Source organism: Achroia grisella, unplaced genomic scaffold (assembly GCF_030625045.1).
Source record: "Achroia grisella isolate CSIRO2021 unplaced genomic scaffold, CSIRO_AGI_Agris_v1 utg512, whole genome shotgun sequence".
In the NCBI taxonomy this organism is placed as follows: Eukaryota; Metazoa; Arthropoda; class Insecta; order Lepidoptera; family Pyralidae; genus Achroia; species Achroia grisella.
The window spans coordinates 103,915-130,901 of record NW_026712906.1 but is presented as its reverse complement, the minus strand read 5'-3'; the positions used below and the strand labels follow the sequence as shown (position 1 = coordinate 130,901).

At 31.5% G+C, this 26,987-nt stretch overlaps 1 protein-coding gene across 3 annotated transcripts in view; it reads right to left on the bottom strand.

Moving 5' to 3' along the window:
• Positions 1-343: 343 nt before the first annotated feature.
• LOC131846827 (integrin alpha-PS1) overlaps positions 344-26,987 on the bottom strand; it is a 79,919-nt gene continuing 53,275 nt past the window's right edge. Inside the window, exons 2-17 of one of the 3 annotated variants that reach the window (XM_059196241.1) lie at positions 14,164-14,291; positions 13,251-13,274; positions 11,398-11,515; positions 11,101-11,214; positions 10,520-10,731; positions 9,850-10,078; positions 9,109-9,505; positions 8,332-8,709; positions 6,977-7,166; positions 6,414-6,562; positions 5,372-5,622; positions 4,681-4,783; positions 3,247-3,382; positions 2,489-2,769; positions 1,920-2,144; positions 344-1,356 (exon numbers count right to left, since the gene is read on the bottom strand). In XM_059196241.1, coding sequence (XP_059052224.1) covers positions 1,132-1,356; positions 1,920-2,144; positions 2,489-2,769; positions 3,247-3,382; positions 4,681-4,783; positions 5,372-5,622; positions 6,414-6,562; positions 6,977-7,166; positions 8,332-8,709; positions 9,109-9,505; positions 9,850-10,078; positions 10,520-10,731; positions 11,101-11,214; positions 11,398-11,515; positions 13,251-13,274; positions 14,164-14,291 — 3,160 coding nt within the window. In that variant the 3' untranslated portion in view covers positions 344-1,131. Of the gene's footprint in view, positions 1,357-1,919; positions 2,145-2,488; positions 2,770-3,246; positions 3,383-4,680; positions 4,784-5,371; positions 5,623-6,413; positions 6,563-6,976; positions 7,167-8,331; positions 8,710-9,108; positions 9,506-9,849; positions 10,079-10,519; positions 10,732-11,100; positions 11,215-11,397; positions 11,516-13,250; positions 13,291-14,163; positions 14,292-26,987 lie in introns of those variants that run through there. The other 2 variants (XM_059196243.1, XM_059196242.1) reach the window with 2 other exon arrangements.

Below are 26,987 nucleotides of genomic sequence, written 5' to 3'. Positions count from 1 at the left end.
AATTATTGTACATTCTCTAGTAATTAAAATACCAAAAATTCTTGACTAGTAAGGTGCCTAGTCCAATAAAATCAATATAAGCTCTACTTACGTATTACAGTAACACTATTCATAAATTAGGCAAGTATTTACAGAACATGGAGTCATTTGCAAAAACAAACATTAAACATTATTTAAAATTTATTTACGTTTATGCTTAATGGAGTCAAGTATATAACTATTTAAGAGTTTATTTTTACATTATACTATATAAAAATATTATGTATGACAATGTTACTAAGAAACGACATGAGCCTAAATTGTTACGATTACAAAAAAGATTATTTCACATAAGCTCAGAATCGTCGCATAATATCTACATAAAAATCACTCAAAAAAATTTTTTTTATGAAGTCGATTGAATATTTAAATCTCAATAAATTTTAAATAATGTCATAATAACTTTCATATCAGTTATTAAATCGTCACAAAAATGCAATTATAAAACAATACAATTCATCGTATCAAGAACTCAACAAAACAAGCTATACCGTTTATAACATCACATACCTACTCGTTCTATTTCCTCTATGAAGACATCACAGTCAAATATGTATTAATATAATTTAATTTCTACTTACTCTTACTTACATATCGATTTCATTAGGGGCTGTTTTCTCGTGGGTGAATTTACCCAAAAATATATGTATTATTTTACATAATGGAATCTAGGTACTACATATAAATATTTAATGGAACATAGGATACAATTCAAAGAATTCCTATTTTTCATCCAATACACATATTAGTGTAGTCAACTTTAGTGTAAACAGTCTTTATCATACATACATGTATTTATTTAGGTATAAGTACATGTTAAAATACGTCCCCTAACAAAAATGCCTAATAATTTTATAATCTTATGTACAATATTCCGTTATGTACTCAGTAGTTATCTATACACTAGTCTTAATTTTTATGCACCATTAAATTTTAATAACAAATACATAATCTGGCAAATTACATATGTAGGTACAAATTGCTAAAAAGCATATTCATACGTATATCTCGTCCAAATAAAAACAATGGTACATATTAGTTCGAGATAACGGAATAAGTACATAACGTTCTCAGCATAATCATGAATAAATTCTAACTATTTCGAATAAATAATGGACTCGCTTCATGATTATTCTTCTCCAAGTTGCCCGAGAGTGTGGGATCCGGCCGACTGCGCTTGAAGAAGCCACACTTCCATAATAATAAAATAACTAGGATAAGAACTATTAATCCGATGAGTACGGATATTATAATTACCCACAATGGGACGTCATTTGACTTAATTTTTTCCAGTGCTGGATATGATACCGTTTCCACCTGAAAAAATGTTATATATTTAATCTATAATGGTTTATGAGCTTGGTTTCTTAACTGAGAAATGCAACCATATTTTTTTAAACTTCATTCTCACTGTTGGTAATCGTGGTTGGTGAAAATAGGTATAGGTGTAAATACATGGGTAAGAATTTATATGACTATTATATATGCTCATATATATAATATTCATCGTTCATTAAAATCAGCCAGTACAATGTGTTGCATCAATCAATACAAGTGAATTTTATTATCGGCTGAAACTACTAAGAAATAGCATGTGTAGTTCGAATACGTTAAGCATTATGCCTAAATGACCTAATGACTAATCGACTGTACATTAGAAGCCTTTGTATCTCTACAATCTGCAGGATGTTTTGTGTTTTTCATAGTATTACATGTACTGAGGACCAAGTGTATTTTTTAAATATTTTATATACAAAGTAAAATTTCTTTGTACTTTCTCGTTTCGATGAAGAATTAATGGAATTTAGTTCATTATTCAATTGGGGAGACGATATTGCATTGTTCGATTTATTATGCATTAATTGCAACTTTATACTCACAGTAGCCTTGTTGTCACTTCTGACTTGATGAATATTATAATGATCAGGTATATCTATCGAAGCTGTAGAGAAGATAGAAACATGACTGTATTGTGAATATTCTGCCACTAGAGTTGAATTCCACAGTCTCGCCTTTATAGTTATAGAAACCTCTTGCTTTCTCTCCAGAGGATATATAATGCATTGGAATATCAAACATTTTGCTGTCTTCTTATCATTACAGCTCTGGAAGAAGAAATGCATTCAGGTTTATTTAAAATATTTCTATTTAAATTTATAAAATTACATACACACAGTAGACTTTCAAGGAAATTGCTTGTTAGATGTATGCAATATCTGTCTCACCTATTTCTAGCGTTAGGTAACTTACTCTGTTAGCAGTTCTGGTATAAAAGAGATAGGATAGCGAAATTATAGGGCACGGATCCCAGTTCTGAAAGTAACGCGACGACATGATACTGGAATGTTAAACAAACAGAGGCGACGGTTGTCACTTTCCAGCAGGTCGATCAATTTGTTTTTCATCCCAGTTAGATAGAAATGAAACCATTCAAAGTCAATAAACTTACTATTGTCTTAATGTTTTTTCGTTGTACATCATTTCCGTTGTACGCTTCAGCTGTAGCCACAATATCAGCATCTCTTCTTCTCCTTACTCTATTGTCCACAGCGCTAGAATATGAATATGCTTTTTTCGTTTGATTATATTTTTTCTCACTGTTCTCTTCTAATTTTTTGAACTTTAACATCGGGTCCATCTCTAGATTTTCTAAAGGACTCTCCGCTCTCATTGTCAGATTTAAGGGATTCAATTCAGATTCCTGTGCAAAACATCTACCATGCACGTGTCCTGTAAACACAGAGAAATATAAATTATCAGATATACTTAGACTTCATATAAACTAGATTAATTCCCAAGTAGGAAGATATCTTGTGTGAAATAAAAAAACTATACTCTTACTTGTTACTTTGTAACTTCAGTAATTGCTATTATTATATGATAATGGAATTATACGGCACGGAGGTATGTCATATTAGCCCTAAAGAATAGCAACTCATGAAAGGTAAGAAGCTATGATGATGTCATATCCGTAATGCTAATCATGCATATAGCCGACGATTTCCACATACTACGTACATATACGTTGGGAGCAACTAGTTTGCCATTTCATTTCTTGAAAAAAAAACTGTTAATTGCTAAAATAGCTAGTAATAGACAATATGATATATATCAGATTAAATGTCATTATACATTTAATCTGATATACTCAATGAACTGTTTTTTTAAGATATATACCTATACTAAAAAAAATATTACAAAACTTACCAGAATCATCGTCGATAGCAGCGATTTCCTCCGGATAGAGCAGCCACTTGCCTTGTTTTTCATTGGACTGCATTTGGTGAGGCCACTCTATGTGCACTTGAACCGATGACACTCGCCATCGACCTTCATTAGTCACCTATTAAAATATCAAATATTACAAATTTGTTGCGTAATATTATTAAAGGTACCGTATCTGTGTATAGGTGACTTCCTAACTCTTTTGCCATTTCAATTACCTACATAAAAATTGTTTAGCTGCTGAACTGGGACAAACAGGTATTTATTTTTAGGTAACCTCGTACGAGTAATACGAGATGATTATCTGGGTTGCTGGCAAGATTGACGCAGTTGATGCTAACAAGGGATTAGTCTGCTTTCGAACCTTGTCATAAAAATATTCAAACAGTTAAATTTAAAAAATACGGAGCTCTGGGACATGTCAGTTAAAGTAGTTAGTACATTCAAACAGGTATTATATTCGAATCATGGGAAAACTCACAGGATGCTCTCGGCGTTTTTTGTGACTTGTCGAAGGCGTTTGATTGCGTAGATCATATTTTTAGGTAACCTCGTTTATATAAATGTAATACGAGATGATTATCTGGGGTGCTGGCAAGATTGACGCAGTGACTAGATGCTACTCAGGGACATATTGGTTACGATTAATTTCGAAAGCTATTGGCCACAGCTGACTTTTACAGCATTATTGAACAATAGGACGGAACGGAAGGACTTGTAACGGCCGAAGGACAACTCCTATCTGACGGATTCGACATTAGTCTGAGGGCACTGCTAGGGGTTCGAACCTTGGCTCTACCATCTTACAGAGAGGTCTTATATTAAACAAATGTTAATATCGATCCCTTGATATATGATAGCGTAGTTTTAATTGGACGGGCATCAAAAAATGGCTACATTAGTTCCAGTTTCGAGCACTACGACTGATTTAATCTTATTGCATATTTATATTTGACCCAAAAATTAGTGCAGTCAAGTTATTTAAAAGAGCATTTCTTGCTAAAAATACAGACGTCACGGCAAAACTTGTTATTTTAGTTATTTCCATAGCATTATGTCATATGGCATATCAAATATCCAAAAGAGAGCCATCATTTATGGTATGGGTTTCCATTACGTCAATGCTTTAAACAATCAAATATCAGCTGAATTGCGTAAGATTCTATAATAAACTGCCAGAGTCTACGCTAAATCTTACAGAGGCGATGAATTTATAGATGATAGCAATATATAGCAGTGGTAGATAAAAAACAAATTGTATTTGTTTATTTGAAAATTAAGTTTATTTGAATAAATGATTTTCTATTCTTGGCTCTACCATCGTAATATCGATCCCCGTTTTAATTGGACGGGCATCAAAAAATGGATACATTAGTTCCAGTTTCGAGCACTCAGTCAAGTTTACATATAAAATACCTGATATTTGTGAACAACGGCAGGCCCTATGTCGTCAAAATATTTCATGGCCGACTCTCCCTTAATCGCTCCACCGTAGAATACATGTTCAGGAACGGCAACACTGCAAATAATTGTAATCCTTAATTATCATTAATTAAATTTACATGGTTAAAATGCTTACGTTTTCCTGACAACTATAACTAGATTTCTGTTGATTATACGAATACTTGTCATTCGTGTCTCAGCAACTTGTACTTTGGACATTTAATGTAAATAGAAAACCTTAATTGGCTACTTCAGATTTTACAGATGAATATACCTTTACTACCGGTATTTCAAATGGATTATTCAGATAGATATGCCAGCTAAACACTTGTACACATGTAGGTACATTAAGCGTGGTATATAGAACCAACGACATAGGGACACACCTACTATCTATCGGATTAATTTGGTTTTATTGTTAAAGTTTTTATCACCGAAGACTTAGAAACGTAAATAGAGACAAAAGTGTTTTTGTGTCGCCTGATATGCATTCACGATCTCGTCGATGTCATTGAAAACAGGTGGTAACACATTAGTGCGACGCTGTCAACAACAAACAACCAACAAACAACAACAAATATTATATATATACTATTATTATGATGTCATATAAAGAAAATAATTTATGTGAAATATGTATCTTTATTATAAAAATGTTACATACCCACGGATCGTCAATTCGGCATTCTTTTTAACTACAGCTTTTACTTCTACTGGGATTTTGTGTGGGTGTAATTCTTTGGAAGTGGAGTTTGCCCAGACAGTGAAAGAAACTGAAGGGTCGTTGTCCTCCAACATACGAGTGTCGAACCGCAAAACAATAGGTGGCGTGCCAATCGGTTGTTGCTTGAACGGATTCTCCAGCATACACGATACAATGGTTTTATTTACACTACCGCAGATTAAACGTTTGTCCTGAAAATATAATTGCATAGGATTTTTGTAGGCACAGTAAAGACGGAAGACGGAGGAGGTTTTTTTTGGAGGGTGATAATGAAATGGAGCACCTGCCTGCGCTAACGATTTCCGCCGACGAGGCTCCAGTGGAGTATGATAAGAGGAATATGAGTTCAGGTCAGTTAGCCATCGTGGCAAATGCACTAGGAATTTATCACGATTGTTTCCAGGAGGAACCGCGTGGAGGTCGACCTAACATGTTACATCGCTAGCAATGACGAATACTAGTTCCTACTAATAACAATCCCCTTTCACCCTGGAAGAGATAGTTAGTAGTGGGGCCTTGCTAGCGGATATACCGATTCCTCGCATGATGCAAACATTGTATTTTAAATCATGAGCATGATTGTTTGTATTTATTGGTCGCGATGTTTTCCATATTCCATACACTACGTATATTTGAACATTAAAAAATATGCTGTAAGTTGTTTAGTACCAATAACACAAGCTCTGCTTGAGACTAGCTTGTACATGTATGAGAATAGTCTAGGATTATTGTTATTACTAGTTGTGCCCGCTGTTTCACCCGCGTTAAATTGCAATAAAAAATATAGCTTATGTATACACAAACTATATTACTGAAAAGATTAATCAGAATCCATTTAGTAGTTTTTGCGTGAAAGAGTACAAATACAGTCACAAATTTTCGCATTTATAATATTATTATTAAGATTATGATTAGGCAGGAAATATTTTTTAAGGAAAGTTTCTTTAATTTTATAAGGAATAAGGAGATTCAATTAACTTACAGTAATATTGGCAGCTATGTAATGCAAGTTGGGACTATGTTGTACAAACAGTTGTGCTTCGTATGCTGAGTCTCCGTAATTGTTCACGTCGATCGCTAGTTTTATTTCCTCTTCTTCACCCAGTATTAATGTAGATGACTTATCATCAGCTGTAATTAAAAAAAAGCATTTTGTATATTAGAGCTCTGTGAATATTTCATACTAATTGTGACAAAATTATTATTGGACAAATTTATGTAAAAATTACTTCAAGAACAAACTGCGACGCGATAAACGACTAAATAAGACTCAACATTAAAAACGACAAAAAAGTGCATAGTTTATTTAAAATTAAATATTTATTTTAATATTTTTAGTTTTCCTTTATCTTTACGTTTTTTTATTATAGTGTGAATAAAAGTCCCGCTGAGAGGTCAAAAATCCTCTTTACATGAATTTACGAGTATGATGATGTCTGTGCAAGAGACCTATTAAACTAATCGGGTTTTACAAAATTAATCTTATTATGATTGGTGTACGTGATAGTTTAAGAAATGTAAATTAAGCGTTTTGCAAAGACTAACCGTTAAGTAGAACAGGTATTACAACGAGGTCGCTGATGCATACGCCGTCCTCACCACAATCGTTAAGGAAACTAGCACTAAATGTAGTGGTAGCAGTAGCGTTCAGTACGGGATACTCGTCAATGTTCGGCAACGAACCAAACGTGGAATATTGCGGCTGCACATGCTCTAGCATGTACGTGAGACGAATCTAAAAACAAGAGAGACATTGAAGAGAAAATCTAATTATCTTGAAATTATTAACAGAAATATACACAAGACATTTTAATTCCAAAGTAAAACTATTGTGTATGAGTACTGTTTTATACTGACAAAAATATTTCCCTATTTAAATACAAATGGGTTAACAATAAATTTATAAATATACTCGATTAAGATTTGCAAGATTTTTAGTAAATTAAAATTGTTATATTTTTTATAGGTTAGTGGCACAGCGTTTGTTTCTTTATTATTAATATTCGAAAATCTTAAATTCAACGTTGGAAAATATACGTGATTCGCAATACTATTTATTAATAATATTTTGGACAACTGATATAGGATATATGTCTATCTATATAATTACAGATAGCCACTATCAGTTGTCCAAAATATTATCGTTTATATTAACGATAATATTTTGGTATACCAAAACAGTGTTCTATCAAATTTGTTTATGGAGGTTAGATATTATTTTTATATCGAACAGACTTTAATTGAAAAGTAAAAAGAATTTTCTATATAGTATATCTTTATATAGACGATTTTTCGTTATTTATATTTTTTATTATTATTAATTAATATTAGTTTAATATCTGCTTAGAAGAAAAGTAGATATGAATTGTGTAAATGAAGTCATGAATTAGCATGTAATATGCTTCACCGAAATAAAAAGAAATTGTACAATATTGATCAGGTACAAGTTTATTGATACATAATACCTAATAAGACAAAAACCTCGATCCATCTGGTACGTAAACTAGTCTATAATTATATTTTTCATATCACAAGATATCCTCGACTGAGTATCAGATAAATGTGATTAGGTGGTATTTATTTACATTTTTAATCTACACCTATGTTCGAGTTATGGTTGTCGTATACTGTAGTAATAAAGTTATGTTTAAAATTTCCTTCCAGATTACTTATATAAGAATACACTTCAGATTAGATACATAAGAAGAAACTCATTCATTTTGTATCTAAATTATCATACTGTCATATCGTGTTCATTATTACCCGCTAATTATATTAATCTACGCTAACAATAACAAATAAAAGACTACATGCATATATTATCGTCATTGTCTGTTTTTTATCTCAGTATTCAGTACAATAATATTATCTTGACCTTCAAAATGTATTAGTTTACTTACCCTAATTGGTGTCTGTATATCTCTAGTATTGTTTTTCAGATATGCAACATGTTCAGTACAATGTTCTACGTTTTTGCCCAATGTTATAGTATTGTTTACTATATTTTTATTATTAGAATCAAAGAACACTCTAGAGAATTTCCTTTCATTCGCGAATGTTTCCGCTTCTATCACATAATTTAATCTATGTGTGTTACTTTCAATAGATTCCACTAAAGATTTGATAACGCAGCATGCTTGGAAGTAAAAACAAGTATTATTTGAATCGGGATCTATTTCACAGCTTTGCAATGCTGGATCAATATTCACAATCTTCGATGGAACAACCCAAGTCTTAATGTCGATGATTGGTCTTGTTCGAATTAGTGCGACGCTGCTCTGTAAAAAATATTGAAACAAAAACATACATGACTTTGTAACGTATTTTTTAATGAACAAACATGTTTAATTTTTGTTTTAGTATATTTATAAGCCGCTCCAAAATCTTAAGGTTTTTTAAATAATATACTATTATTATTGTGATTCTAATAAGAGGCATTCATGTCGAAGCACTAAATAAATAATGTTCCTCCTCCATTATTGTAATAATGTACGTCCGACTAAATATGTTATGGACATATATAATATTTAATGTTGCATCTTCCTAATTTTATCTTAATTTCTATGTAAACAAATAACTCATTGATTTATTGGAATAATAAATTTTTCAGTAAAATGGTAGGTAAATATATTGAATACTTCGATTACTACAATTTATTAAAAAAATCTTTGTATTACATTTTCGTATGCGCCAATCAGCAAATCTGGATATCCATTACCATCCAAATCTGTTCCACCTGAGAGAGAGTATCCAAAAGTTTTCATATGTCTTGGTAAATCTTCTGCTTTTATTATTTGATCAGGCTTTGTATTCAGACCATTCTTTCTATCTCCCAAGTAAATATACACTTCTCCATTGCCCGCATAAGGACTACCAATAGCAATATCTTCACATCCATCTTTGTTTAAGTCTCCAGCGTTTGCTATAGAGATACCAAACTGCGACTCCGGTGCGCCGGTTAGTTTAACATCATACGTAGAATTGAAAGTGTATTGTCTATTAAGGTACAGATAGACAGCTCCACCAGTATCACGAGAAAAATAGAATGGAGCTCCTACTAACAGGTCTGGTAATCTGAAAATAAAAGATAACGCAGATTAATAATAACTTAACAATAATATTCAAACAAAATCAGTAAACAAAATATTTCAAATCCTATAATATGTATACAGGAGAACTCTTTCTAATATACAATAATTATAATTTCCATTTCGGGTGAACTTCATAGTATATATAAATAAGAAAATATATTATCATCAATTAATTACGTTATTTGATCCAATTATCAAACACTACGTGAGATAATTTGGTCTTAGTATATAAGAGTATTATTTTGCTTATATTTTAATATATTGTCAAAAATTTAAGAACAACATGTGAATGACAATTGTATAATATAAAATCATGATAAATCGTACCCGTCTCCATTGACATCTGCAGCAGAGACTTCGTAGCCAAAACTAGAACCAAATTGTTCTCCATCGATAATTCCTTTCTGTCCGAGGAAATCGACGTTAGTTAATGTCCAATTCTGTATTTCACGTTTACTGAAGAAAACAACTTGACCAGTACCACGAGATCGTGGAGCGCCTGCTGCGTATGATGATTTGGATTTGTCAAAAAATTTGGCACCTACCACTGACATACCTGAAACGGCGAAAAGAAATATTTTCATATTGTGCTTACAAATTTTTAATAATGGTAAAGCAGATAGAGATCCTGTACAGAATCGTCTGTGTCGGTACCTTTGTCTTACCGCTACCAAGCTAGATATAGCTGTGAAATTACATGGTACGGAGATATAACATCTGCGGAATATATTATATTTCCATACCATATCGTACGTCACCATGCAATAGGGGTACCACGGGCGTCACATGATGAGGTAGGTGCCCGAGGTGCTATTTATGTAATTAACTATTATAATTACAATCAAATGGGCCATTAGGCTATCCTTGTTTGTCATTTGAATTATATAAAAGAGTTCTTTAGAGCTGACATCCATAGCAAACACGAACGTATTATAATTTAATCAGTCAGTGCTTACATAGTGTCTAATGTTTACATTAAATTTTTAAATAATCTTACCTAAATAACTGTATTTCTCCACAGGACTTTGACCGTCTTCCACAGGTGCCAAGTAGACTGTATTGTCTCTTTCAAGGAGGTCATCCTTGGCATCAGACACGAATAAGGTGCCTCTCCAAGTATAAGGACCAGGACTGCCCATAACCAAAGTATCGTCTTCCAACAAAGAACTGCTTGTACCAGCTTGACAATACCCATATTCTTCGTGTTCTCTGAAAATAGATATTATTACAATATTACTAAAATTCTTTATTATAACCATCGCCGACACTATCATAACTTCCAATCTCTTTAAATCAAGAGCGCAACAAGAACATTTTCTCTAAATATTTCTTTTCATGGTCTACAGAGTATTAATTATAATAAGTTGTTGTACATTAAAGGTATATGAGACTACTATTGGGGGAAAACTATTGTCAGTATATCGACAATAGTATAGTATATAGAACCTAAATGATATGATTATTGATTGTTATAATTTGTCTGTGCGTTAGATCTTCCTAATAGGAGAAACGGCTAAATGCACTTTCTTCATAGATTCACTTGTGGTACAAAAATATTTATTTATACTAAATATTTACCTTACTACTGGTCTGCCTCGGCATGGCTCCCACGCGTCGATTAGTTTGAGTTCATTTGTCAACGTATAGCATAGACCTTGCCCATATTGCGCTTCGAGAACTTTTCGAATGTACCTGAAATTTATTTAAGTACCTATTCGTTTAAAAAAGAACATTAAAGGTAAAAAAAAATCACTAAATATGTCTCTTAAATAAATAATTATTTTGATATCTGCAATATTTTACATATAGTTGAAGTAGTAACAAGTAAATAAATATATTGATATATATATAAGAAAGAAAGAAATAAAATATAACCTATGGGCGCAAACAACAGCTTTTTTTCCTGGGCCCTGACTGCGTACTGAGACCCCAAGCCATTGTCCTTTCTTCTGTTCATCAGAATGTGGTTCCGTAAGGTTGTATCCATCTGGATCTACATAAATGAACTTTGCATCAATATACAGTAAATAGTTAATTTGTTTTAAAAATAGCCCAATTTCTATAGCAATATTAAATAAAAGTTATATCACATAATTACATTTCAATTATATTATCACATAATTTGCAAATAATAAATGAAGGCTCAGAAGCATGTATTAGATACAAGTTAAACTCTCATCAATCGAATATAATTGACGTAACATCAAACATATCCATCAGGTTATTTGATCCACCCAAACACAAAACATAATGAACTATAATCTACGAACGATTAATACAAATAGATCAATTATACAAAACATAATAATAATAAAAGGCAAATTAATCAAAGGTAACATGTATTAGAGATTTTTCTAAATAATGTATTGCTTATGCTTCAAAAGTCTTTGTAATTCCCACATACTAACCATATTGTTGGTAAATTCGACAAATGCAAAGCTCAAGGCGTGAATGCAAGAATAAGTCTTATAAATAATTATCAGCAAAAATAGGTAATATTGCAGATAATACAAAATCGTAATTTATCAAAGTCGTGCGAATGATTGAAGCATGTCTCAAAAGTCATATAAATTAAAGAACATGCAAATGACGGTGTCTTATCGAACTAAAATACATCATCAAACTAATATCTCTAAAGTGACAATAGGTGAGGATACTAAAGTGTCGATACTCCTGCAAACCTGAAATGAAGATACGGCGAAAACATGTGGTCTCAGGTTAATACACGTTACACCGAAGACTACGAATGTTAAAATAGAGCTGATATTGGTTCCATTCATTGGCGACTGATTTATTAGTACACCAAGTAACACCAATTATTTTTTTATTTTATGTGATTATTTTCTAAGTTAAATCTATAATGTTAATCGACCCTGTATTTTATTTTTTGTTAGCTTTAAATACTTACAATGTCCAATTAAAACCAGATATACATTGGTTTTAAACTTCACATGTTGGTTACGGATTAATTTATCAATTTGTGAGTTAATAATATTAACTAGTTTTTTTACTGTTAAAGTTTAATCAAAACTATATAATACGACCAGTCACCTCTAATTTTCTGTAATACTATTGGTAAATACGTGTTCAGCTTCTTTTATCTCTATATCTAAAGTTTTATCATTTAACTAATTTATCTAGTGTCTATGTAATTTAAAAACAGATTTCACTATTCTAGCTGATGACAACTTTATACAAATACACTTACTAAGAGTACTAAATGAGTGTTTTAGTTTAAGCAGTGAATATGTGTGCTCCGACAAGCAGTTAGAACATTCTTAAGAAATTAAAGATATTCAGGACTTACTTATTCTTATTAAAATGAAGCAACAGAAATGCAGCAATTTGTAAATAAAAATAAATAAACTATTAACATAGTTAAACGGGATTTAACTCTCATTATTTTCTGGTAAATAAAGGTCTAAAACCTCTCTCCACGTTTCACTATATTAATAATTTGTACCAAACGAAAACGAAAGATAAAAATAAGAAAATAAATAAATCCCAAATATTGTAACATTGTGCATTTTAATAAAATGTATAACGCAAAGTAAAGTTGTCAAACCACTTGCATTAGTAACGTGCATGCCGTGAGTAACGAGGAATATCTGAAACTTGTAACAGGCAAATGATTGTTATGTTCAAATTTAAAGTAAAAGTACAGCGATTAGTTGGTATTAGACAGCAAAATTATTAAGAAAAGGAGGATGAGACCACAGCTCACTTACTCGGGACTATTTTGCCGTACTTCGCTGTTTGGGGCACCACCGACAAAAGAATACAGTTTAGTTAAAACTTATATTATATACACATTTGGTTTGGCGTATTCTGCATTATGAACCTAAATCATAAAATAGTTTGGTACAACTATATCTGCATAAAAGTAACGATTTTCTTATAAAAACTTAATAAATAATTTTGTTATTTATAAACTTTTTTTGTATTTATTAACATTTGAATTACATAATCTATTACATTTCTAGCAGTGCTGTTCTAGCTCTATTAAACAGTTTGACGTAAACTGCATTTTTTATAATACAAAAATAATATTTTTCTACCAGTGATCTAATATATACACTACATATCTAATATAAGATTTAGAAATGTGTATTTATCTTCATTTAAAACGAATATGCAGTTTGTGTTGCGGCGTGATATTTCTATATTATAATTATATATATTTTATTCACATTGTTATAATTAAATAACATAAACTTACTATTGTGTATTTACTTACTGTAAAGTTACTGTTAGGTGTAAATAAATTAGTGGATAAATTCTATAATACTTATAGTACATATTTAATATTAAGTATATATTATATAAGAATTCTTAAGTTAGATATAAACGAAGAACTGAAAGTGAAGTTAGATTTTAATAAATATATGCAGTGTAATGAGCCTAAATGAACAAATTTGAATATTTTGATCTTTTTCAAATTTCGAATGTAAATATAAATGCAATACAGTGCACTAAATGCAATATAGTTACATAATACTTTATTTAAGATAAATTACCTATTAAAAAAGTGTCGAAACCAATTACACATGTCAATTATAGAATGATTCACTGATAATATAATCGTGTGTAGTTTCGACAATGCGCCGATGTTAAAATAATATTCTGTTTGGATGTACTCACTGCTCTTTCCATCTGTGATGACCTGTTCACAATCCCAGTCCGCCGATGTTAGGCCGCATTTAAACAGTGCTCCGGATTTAGTAATGTTAGGTTGTAAGTTTTTTCCCAATGGCGCACCCACCAGCAACCTGAAAATATACACAATGTATACATTAATTATTATTATATTGTATTATTATAGGTATTTTTCATTTTAACAAAAATATTATGAAGGCATTTTTCTAAATCAGAAAAAAATATAACTAATTTCAATATGTTCACCCAGTCAGAACGTCATAAAAGATTTGTAAATATGTGAAAAACCTTTTGTACACATTCGCCTGCCCATTTTTGTGTAAATTTCAATGTTCACTTTTTATTTGGAAAACGTACCTAGGTATATATATATAAGACTAGTAAAAGTGCATTGTAAATTCTTATGGTATGGGTTCATTAAAATTAACTTTATGAAATTTATAGCAGAAAAAGACCTATAAATTCTAGTAATGCCATAATAAATTAGTTGTAATAGAAAAAAATATAGGTCGATGATTATAATAAAAAAAACTTCTATAATAAAAGTTCTTGTGGCGATTAACAATGGTTAATAAAAGAAATAGATTATCATGTCGAATGTAATAAAGGAAATGCCTCGACATTAAACAAATAATTTCTATAGAATAAATAAACTCACAATTGTAATAGACAGTTAATTTAATAAAACCTGTTTTCAAGTAAAAAAGATACATTAAATGAGCGCTAACGAGAGGTTTATTATACGCTGCCGTTGAGTATTTCATTACGTACATTATAACGATGGTAACGACGATACATGGGCGCCTGCGCATGACCGCAGTACCGTTGTGCACGTAATGATTCGGGATCTTTGATTATAGAGATCGATGATGATTACACGTCAACGGGCTGCTGCCCACCGCACGACTCTTAGATAGCTATTTATGTGGTTTCCGATCTATCCTTCAGTCTCAATTCGAACTCAACCGAATCTTCTTTCGATTGAGATTTAAAAAATAAATTGCGCAAAACTATGATTTCGACTATTCAATTAATACGTAAAACAAAATGTTTGTATCCCTTTTTACGACAATTACGCGAGAGGGATGAGTTTGTAAGTAATTAATCTATACATATAAATAAAATTTTAGTGTCTGTTTGTAATATTGAAATAACCGTTTTTTACTACGTGCATATGAATATAAATACTAAAAATGAGATCATAATAAAATTTTTTTTACAATTTTTGTCTGTCTGCCTGTCTGTTTGTTCCTTCTTCTGAAATGGCTAAACCGGGGCTTTTTTTGGCAGGTTTATTTTACAAAAATAAAGTTATATTCTACGCGGACGAAGTCGCGGGTGCAGCTAGTAAATAATAAAATTTAATGTACTATAAACACATGGTGAATCATATATTTGGTTTAGACAAATTTTATACAGTATCTCATTGTTATATACGTTTTAAATTAGATTTTGCGTGATCGGCCACCAGTACTTAGTTGAATATGCAGTGCTATATTTAACATAATTGACTACGAGATCAGACTATACCTTCAGCCGATCATAGCTTAATTAGAGGCTGTACATTTGCATTTAAATGTCTACTGTACAGTCATTGTTTACCCAATAAGGCTTCTTAAATAGGTTTTCTCTAAGGCATTAACTGTTTGTAATAGTTGTTCAGTAAATATTAAGTGTGATTATGCGCAATGCAATAGTATGTAATTTTTATTTATATTATTCATCAAAAGTATACTATAAAAGTCCGGGTGGGTACCCCAGTCACCTATTTCAGCCGCCAAGCATGTTGCTTTGTAAGATACGTTTCGGTTGTAGGGTGTCATTAGGCAGGACATTACAGGTTAAGAGACCTAACATTTTAGGCTTCTGGAACGGTAACGCGTGGATGGATGGTATCACGTGTGTCGTATGAGAATAATGATTAATGTATATAGGCGACGGTTACTGTTTACCATCAGATGGGCCGTTAGCTTATTTGCCATTCTAATTACAGAAAAAACACTATTAAGGTCGTTTAATATACCTCCGAAAATAGACCCTTATTTTGTTATTGTACGATTTATTTAAACAATTGATCGATCATTTTACGACGAATCGATTCACTACGCGTTCTATCAAAATAACTGAATCCGTGGCCGTGCTCGTTCCGTATGTACGTAAGTACTTAATTTAACATTGGTCACGGATAGCGGGCCTTGTGATTGTACGACTGTACTACATGCCCTCATGCATTTAAATTATCATAAATCATTGCTAATGCCGCCGTTATAATGCAGACATTTTCATTGTAAACATAATCACATTCCTTTAAATAAGTTTTGTTTCTATAGTAATCTATTAATAAACTGTATCTAACTTACCCTACAATTTGCATAGTAAGTATCTATGTTATTATATTCACTATTTGTGTATAGGTTTTGTATTTAGTCATACACAACATTCTCTTATATTTAGTATTCTGGGAGGAGAGTTCATTAGCATCGTCTCGTCGTATTACTGACTTCTCTATGTTTTACACATACAAAATTCCTTCTTCCTTCACTATTCGCAATTTATAATTTTATAAACTCATTAAATTAGGTATAATTTTAATTATTGTGCACTTCACATTCAGAAATCATATAATAGTAACTATCACACCCACGTTCTAGAAAGTCGTTGTACTTTTACAATGAGCTTTGAGTTCTTACAATTAAATCTTCATTGTTTCACTGGGTGTTGCAACATTTTCTTATCTAAACGTTTTACAAGAGAGATCCAAGAAATCTGTACTTTCGGAACGTTAGATAAAAGCTATGGATATTCTATAACGCGTGGGAATACGAAGGCGTTCAATTTTTATAACTGCAAAAGGCAATCGCCCAAACCCTCATAGCCAATTTACAACACAAAGGGTTCATTTTGTGAAACGGTGTTCGGTGCCCACATTGTAGCAATCGATCGTGCCCTCATCGTATCTACCATTATGCGCCCACGCACTATAATAGATACCGCATAGAAAACACCTTCAATAAAATTATTATTGTAATAAATTGACATATAAAAAAACTCAAAACGCTGTAACAATCAGAGACTAATCAAACTGTTGGATAACGACTGCATATAAACAAACATTTTTGTTTGCTTTTATGCCATCAGTAACATTAACTACATATTTTGAATGTACTAAACATATTATAATATTTAATAAATATCCTTACTGGTATTAGAAATGTCTGTTGATTTAAATACTCAATTAGTAGTCAATTTGGTATGTTTTGTAAAACAGACTTATTTCTTATCATTTCAATTCATATATTGGAGTAATATGATTATAGATCATGAGTATGGATATAGGAAGTGTTAAAAAATTAGTACATAAAATAGAAGAATTGCGCGTAAAATCTACTTTCAAAGTATCTATTAATAAGTGCAGTAATCAGACAGTACTTGTCAATAGTAGTAAACATAGTGCAATTACGGTTTTTAGAATGATTTTGTTTAAAAATGAAGTTATGATTAGACTTTTTATTATCATCTTGGACTTGTAATGTAATATACTTTGATAAACAAGGCCCGATCCTTCCATTAACTATCACACAATGTAAATACCATCTATCGTATATTCTATGAAAACCGCTCCTAGTTCGCGACTAGAGTGTCGTATCCTTGAGCCTCGCCTTGGAAAGGGCGATAAATTCCCATCAAAACACTATCTATGCTTGACAATGTCTGATAATGTCACTATATTGCTCCACCATTTAGATTTCCTTTACAATAAAAGTACATTACGTGGGTGTCCATCAATCTTAAATGCACAATGTTAGGACTCCCTGAGAATCAATTAAAGATTCATGTTGTTGATTTATTTGTGCCACAATGAAAAAAATATATTCAATAATGGATTACTAAAATTTAGTAATAAAAACAGAAAATATTGATTAGTATTTACTGACAAATAGTGGCTGAAAACTTGTTCTACTAGTAAGTAAAATATAATAGTTTGGCCCTTTATTTATTTATGGTGAATATAAAAAGAATTTGGTTATTTAAAGTCTAACTGAACTACATAATTTAGTTGATATTTTTTGTAATGTTTTAAACAGTCAATTACAATATTGAATTAAAATGTATTTTATATAAATTATATTTATAAATATTTTGTTATTATTAAGTCTTCATTAAAAATGCTCCTTACTTTAAACTATAGATTTTAGTATTTATGTCATTTTTCTAAATTTATAAGTATTTATACGAAGGCTATAACATCGTTTATTTTTATTATATTGCTATCCATTACTTGTACAGTGAATTAAATATCTATGATACATTAAATTGGGATAAAGTATTATTATCTAATATTCTCTTATCTGTGGTTATTATTATGATAAAATGGTAATATAATTCAATCAAAGCATTTAATATATTAAAATGGTATTCACAACATTATACTTAAGTCGGATTATTGAAATTATTAAGTTTTAATAGTAGGCTATTGGAAAGATCAAAGAACATTCACTTGGATACCGCGGGCACACGCGGCATCTTATATCATTTTGATTACGAGCGAAGTGAATGGAATAGTTACACGTAGTATTCATGTAGGCATAGATAATATACTATACTTATTCTTGTAAGTCTATATGTGGGCTAATAATTTTGTATAGACGCTTATATAGGCATTTGTTATATTCCTTATCTTATCTGTTGCTTTTGAAATTTAAATATAAGAACAGAGCTTACAACAGTCTTATGATAAGTGGCGAGCACATGTATTATTTAAGTTTAGCATAAAAAATACTTAACTTTTTATTTACTACATACCTACTCTGTTATTATATTTTCATATTTAATTGATAAGGATCTCGATTTAATGTGTAGAATATTATTATTGCTGTTTAGTTTCGACATAAACAATTTATTTCATATAATTAGCGAAAATAAACATACAAATGGTTTTTTTACTGAGATGTAGCGAACAAATACATCTTTAAGAACGGACGACCATTAAAATTTCTGTGCACTGAAAGTGAACATAAAAGATGCGAACCATTCTTACTAATGACTACGAAAAACAAGAATGTAAGTTCTTTCGTTCCATACCAGAAATATTGGGCACGCGTTTCGTCGTGTGTGGCTCAGATTGTATGTAAATACAAGCAACAAGTTCATGCAAATTTGTCGTGTGTCCGACAACGTGAATATATACACGCTACAGATCGTTTCAATCCTTTGATTATTTAAGTTTCAGCATGTGAACTTGCAAGCGCGTAGATACAAATATAGATCTTAATTGTTACTTACTAAACTGTTGTATTTTTGTAGAGATTATGTCCTATATGTCAGTCAAAACTATACGAATTTGGGGATTCATGAGAGAAATCATCATTTGCAATGGAGATTTAATCCCATCTTCGTTTCATTTAAAATATGACCGGAGCAATCCGGTAACATTTTAAATTAAATTAATTAAATTGAAATTAACTAATAATTATATTCAGTTACTACTAGTAGTAGATCCGCTATAACTACTCTACACATACTGGTTTCAATGTCCAAATAGCTCCGGTAAAAACATTAATTTAATTGAACAGTCCTTTAATTATGCCTCAGATCGGTAAGATATGAAGATAATGAATGACAACTTTCCCCCAATTGGTGGTAATGCGTGAATGCGGTGACCCTCGTCAAAGCGTGTACCTACAACCTCTTAATTAACAGTACACATAATTACTTCGAGTACATAGGCACGAATTATCGTGACCGAAACGAATACTCCTGTCACCGAAGGTTTTGTCTTACAAATGGATTTAGTAATGTTACAAATCAATGACACGTTGCTATTCAATACTATACTTTAAAAGAAGTGTACAAAGTACGTTGCCATTTGCTGCGAGTGGAGGTGACACCTCGAGGCAATAAAACCATTATGCATCATCTTCTTTGACATTTAGAATTTATCACCGGTGTCTAAATGATGAAGTAGATGTAGCAACAAGAAAGCACGGCTATGATGAAACAACGAAAGAACGAAAGTATGATACGAGTTACTACTTCAGAGAAAATTCAATAACGGGTCTATAATTTTTAGTTCATACATAAATATGTTTTTGGTATTGAAAATTATGCACGTTATTTTTTTTATTTATATTACCAGGATATCTTTGAAATTAATCTGTGTATTTGTTAGATATAATACATTTAGCAAAATTCGAGAAAAATTTTGTGAATACAAAATTTTTCTTCAAACTTTAAGAAACTAAACAACTGGTACCGTGTGTTGGTAAATCATGTAGATTTATAATAACAGACAAACAATCCATCATTTATATTTCTATGACATACAATCAAAGAATAAGAGGACGTCTAGCAAATCATAAGATATATAAGTAATTGAAAACTCTATATTTTTGTCTTGTAAACTTATACCGTGCTTGCCAATGTTATTTATAGATACCAAATTCGTGCCATACGACTCATCTCGACATTTGCTTAACATGTGTTATGTTTGTAACACATTCCAAGTAAGTCTTATTTAAAGATAAAATACATAAAAACTGAATTTTTTTGTGAAATAGCGTACCTACTTTAAAAAGTGCTTCATTTATAAAGAAATGGATTTTTGCAATAAGAAAATATAATCTGTTGCACGAATGAGTTCACGTATGTGCTTTGTTTCCTTCGATGAGTTTAAACCTCCCATATCAGATGCATGGTATAGGTTTGTCAATAACAGTATATTACAAACATATTGAATCTGAAATATTTATGATTACGTACGGCATTTCTGAGATTTGGGCTAATCAATGGTTAGGTTCATATATCAGCAGCGACAGACAATTCACGAGTTTTCACTAGCAGTATGTAATATTATATTATTTATGCAAGATGCGTTATCTTATGTGGTTCTGGGTATTTCAATATTTTTTTCTTAGTCTTTCCCATATCAGCTATTTTGTTTCGAAGCTCAGTTTCAACTGAACCTTGATCAGTTGCTCAGATTCTCCTTATATAGAAGATATAAACATATACACACAAACAAGTTCACATCTTTCACCATACGTACATTAATACCACTTGAATCTTATCTTTCGACTCTAATATAGACGTGAACTAGACATAGAAAATCTAAATAAACAAAGTTGAGAATCTGTTTAGAAAAGCGAAGATAACCGCTAATACGTAGGTTAACCTAGCGAGATTGAAGCGGAACAGCATACTTTTCACAAAGAAGTATCTAATAAATAATAACAGTATAGTGAGAAAACAAACAAATTGAATATTCCCAGTAGTAAGTATGGAAATACAAAGCAGATAAATTCAACAAGAAAATACAACAAGCGGCGCAATGGCCGACTGGTCGAGATAGAAGCAATAGCAAGATAATTCCGGCTTTCACACGCGAATGACTAACTAACACCTATTTGCTATTTTCTGTTTAAACATTTAGTTTTTTTATACTATTTATAGTGGGAAACAAGTTGACGTGCCACCTATCCGAAAGTACTATGCACAGATTTTACTATTTCTGAAAAATACGGTCCTTCGATTCCACAGGAAATATTTCCAACATATCTTATTTATTAAGATAGGTAAGAAAGGAAGAGAAAGGGTAAGCTAATTTGGGAAAGATGTAGCTAAGATAGACGTATTCATGGATCCATCTTTATATAATACCCCAATAGTTAAGTTAACCTAGATATATTTATTTTACATGGTTCTTATTTGACAATATCCAGTTTTACGTTCTGTTGGTCATGAATGAATATGTAGGCATCTACTCAGTAAAAAATAAGTAGATAATAAATAAATTGCTCTACTATATATACTACGACCACCTACTATTATGATAATGAATGTAATTGTCCAAATAAATTTCGATAACCTTAGGGTCAATGATACGTCGCACATAAAGAATCAACAAAAAAAACAACAAAAATGAACAATTTAAGGGCGCCTTTATATTTATAAATTTTACTGACGTAATTATTAAAATTTCCAAATATACCTAAACACTCCTGTATGTAATTTTTCACATGGAAATTTATTGCAAGCAATTATATTATCAAACTCAAACATCCGAAAAAGTTAAAAATATTTTGTAAGCGATATTCATGCGTTAAACTCATTAATCTCGCTTTGTTAATGACCATGTTACATATTAAATGTATGAGCGAATCTAATAAATATGAAATAAAATATAGGTATTGTATTTCATGTTTATTGGATTTGATTCCAGGTGAATGTATTTTAGCAGAAGCAAAAAGGTCAGTGTCCGAATCCCTGATCGTGCACGAGTTGCGAATTGTATTAAGTCTCACATTCTTTTCTAAATAAATATACGATTTATAAGGATTAGAACACTGGTTTGATGTTTCAAATTATTCTTAGAGGGGATTATTAATAATAGTTAGTCCCCTCAGCTAATAATCCATCAATCATGGTCTCTATGATTGTATTGTATTTGTCGGGTCAACCACCCTCCACCACCATAGTAACCATAGTGATCAATTCCCAGTAAATTCGCTAAGAGGCCACAAGTGCCTAATTCGACCTCGTCCTTTTATCCTCTCATCCTTCAGATGCACAGTCAGTATATTGTTAGCGCAGGCGAATACAGGAATTTAAAATTTGGAACATAGATTTATTTTATTAAGTGGCAATGCACTCTGAAAAGATTTTTTAAAACTTCATCTTGACAATATTACTAATCCACATCTAAAAACATCTAAGAACCTACATGTAAGAGTACATAACTGAGCTACATATTTATTGTAGGACTAATGGTTGTAAACCAGAACAAGGTAGTAAAAAACAACAAAGAGTTAAGGGAGCATCGTGCAGATTATCGCAGACCTGTTTTGTCGAGTGTGCGTAAATAATAGCTGGCAAGGTACATTAGTCAGATATAGATCCCTGTAGTGTGGGCGGCCAGTAAATAAGCCAGCTTGCTAATAGAACCGGATTCAAACTAGTATAAAAGAGGGCACCATCCTTATAAATGTATTTGCCATACGTATCACGTATTACCAATGATACAGATGATTTGATGCAAATTGTGGACGTAAATAGATCGAAAAAGAAATTAACTTGTCAGTCAGTGTTATTATTTACTTAATTATTATTAATAAGAAAAATGTCGGAAATCTAGGAAAATAAGTTCAATCAAATAAATCACTTTAGGAAAACATGTAATAGAAAACATACTAACCCATTTTCTAAACACATTATCTTGAATAACAATTTTGGTTACTTTGTAAATCGTAATATTCAACAATAACATAAATTAATGTGCAACAAACAACATTAGAAAACGTTGTAGGTGTGGTCGTGGTCGGCGCAGCGCAGCGACTCGTTGTGTGGGATTACTTCAGTAAACATCAACACGAAACAACGTAGACTAATATTTTAAATATGATTTAGAACATTTTATACGACAAACTTTTTTGTTTTAATAGTAAGTTTGATAAATAGTATTTACGATCATTTTGCATTCAAACAAATCGTCGTAGCTTACACTGAAGCTCAATTAACGTAGGTACTAAATATTTTGCTTCATGTTGTAAAATATGTTGCTCAACATACAGCCCAACATGCTGAAAGAGTCCTTTTAATTAAGGAAGATGCATAAAATATTTGTTTACTAACTTTAAATGTTAAGTATTATGCCTCAATTATGGTCTAATAAATATGGTTTTTACATTTTGTAAGCCTATATACCTATACAAACGGTTATATATTGTACAGTGGATAATATTCGTGACTCGTGATCAATAGCTCTACATGTTTATTAGACTTACACAAACTTTGCCAAATTACGCAAACACATACATGGCAACTATGTTTCTGTGTGGACTGACGTTTAGATAATTACGAGAACTGTCAACGATGTATTTCAATGTCTAGAACCATTCCCAGAACTAATCATTAAGTATTAGACTGAGAAAATATTTAAATGAAAGATTCATGTTAATCTCTCAACATGTTGCAGACTGAGCTGTACATACTGAGCTACGAGTAGCTCCATTACATGTATAAAACATTGAATTTACAGCATATTTAAGATAAATATTTCAATGAAAACATTTTCAAGCATAAATCATAATATAATGATCAAACAAGAAAGAACCATATATTTTTTCTATATTGTAATTACATTAGTCATATACCATAACGGCCTAGCGCAACAATATAATGACAATAATCATGTTTACCGGTACACTGTGGCTTGTAGCTTGGCAGGTATGTACTACTGTGTATGGTCAATATTTACGTAGGCCTGATGGAGAGTCTTTCTCACGAACGTCCGTCTAACTGTGGCGATCTGACGCCTGACGTAATATAATAAAGGTTATCCCTATTAGCTATTTTGACGAATTTAATAATATCGACAGATTCTCCATATCATCTTGATTTTAATTAAGGCAATTTTCCTTACAATTAACTTTACTGAAATAAATATTGTAACGGATACGTTCAGATGGGGAATTGTAATAGATTTTGGCCGATTAATTGATTTATTTGTATTAGAGAACTAGACTAACTGTTACTTGTAGGGTTTGAGTTATCACAACTGAATATCAGTTAGTAAATATTTCTTAGAGCTACTTCTACAATATGATCCTATCCAGAATTACAAGAGTAGAGAAACGGAGCTTATTCAGATATTTGTGAACGATTTTGATTAAACTCATCCAAAACTGACAAATATTTGTCAGTTTTATACTATGTATACTTCGTATGTACATTATAACTAGCTTTTGCCCGCGGCTTCGCTCGCGTTAAAAATCTTTTCTTAGCGGATGCCTACGTCATAATCTCTACCTGCATGCCAAATTTCAGCCCTATCCGTCCGGTGGTTTGGGCTGTGCGTTGATAGATCACTATGTCAGTTACCTTTAAGTTATATATATTTGAATGTATGATATAAAATTATGTATATTATATTAAATTTATGAAATGTGTATTAAATTCAATGTCTATACAATTAAATAACATTACCAAAACTTTATTAGGAAATTAACAATAACCTTCAAAGTATAAGGAAATGAATGAAGTTAAAATTGATAGAAATATTTCCCAAGTTATACTCAGTAGGCATCGGTCAACATAAAGAGTCAACACGCCGAGATCCATGTTTAATGTAGCAATTCCACTTAACTACGTGATGAGTGATGTTAGTACTTCGGCATTCTCACGAGGCTCACCCCAAAGTGTTAAACGTGGGACTAAAATACTTTATGGTTAAGTCGGTAACGTCATCCCGCTGCGAGCTATAATTTTAGAACAGCAAATGGCTCTCGGGCTGAACTCGCGATTCGGGTCAACGAATCAGACTTGCAACATGTATTGGAATGAATACTAAAATTAACTTTGATATCTTCAAGTCAAAAACTGTTGTTAAACAACAGTATTTCTTACCTCATCATACCTTTATACGTAAATAAAGGCTGCCAGGTATATATCTAGGATTATCTTTTGTAGTAATGCCAATTTTATATTCCTCATATATGGGCACACCTAGATAATATCAATAAAGAATTAATTAGTTTAATCTAAATCTAATTACGATTAAATGTGAAGCAAAAAAACGTTTGGTATAATTTTGCTTGTATGCAGGAATAGTTGGCCTTGAGCTAGCAACATTGTCACAAGCAGGAAGAAGCAATTGAGTGAATGAGTCGGCGACCGCTGATCTAAATCGTTCAATGGACCAACGATCACATGTGAACTAGGTCAGTATGCTATGTCAATAACCTTAGTGACAGATAGGGAAGGACAAGAGTAGATTAAGTGTGATATATTGCAAAAAGTTATTTTACTTACTTTTAGCCTGTAAAACTAGGAAAACATTATAACCAGAAACAAGTCAGGGCGTTAGCAAACGATTTACATTTTGATACTATTACTATAATTAATAAACAAGAGAAGAATTTTCTTAATTATTTAATCTGGTAAAAGATCTGTCACCTCTACGCACAAATAACGAACGCTATGGACCTCACAGATTTTACTGTAAGGAAACTTCTCATGCATAGCCAATCCCAAGGATTACATATTAAAGATTTAAAAGACTAAATGGAGTTCTCTGTTTACTTTGGAATATTATATTAAATATCTTACTTTTTATACAAAACTCTATCTTCACTTTCGATTCATGTTAATAAATAACTTAAAACAAATTTGACAAGAAACTTCCTACAGTGAACTTTGATATTATCGTATTGCATTTGCCTTTTTGTCCTTGCCGACAATGGATTTGCAACAAAGAATCTTTATTAGGAACTATCATCAATCATCTCCACTTTAATATGACTTTTCAGCCAATTAGCGGTTGTTTTGTGGACGATGCCGGACTCAGAATAACCGAAGCCTTTTAAGGAAGGACCTTCCATATCGGGAGAAATTTAAACTGATTGGACACAAACGCGTCTGAACAATACAGAGATCTGGGCGCAGGCGGCTAGGAATTGACCCTTAGAGGTTTTCTGACACTAATTGGAAAAGAAAACAACTCATTCCAATCTCTAATATTTTTTTAGTATTTCCTAAACTTCGTATTTTTTAATGTAAATTATAACTCTTCCTTTAGTAATTAAAATAATTGTTGAATAAGTACTACTTGTATGTATATAAATGATAATTAATAGAAATAATAACAATAAATATTTATAAATTTTAACCTATGAATTTTGTTTAGGAATTGTAGTTTCTCCTGTAAAGTATTTGAAATCGCAAATACTGGGAGTAACAAAAATATTGTATTTTAATATTACAATACCTTAGGGACTGTTATACTGGTAAGGTAATTTCTTACCGGTTACGAAATC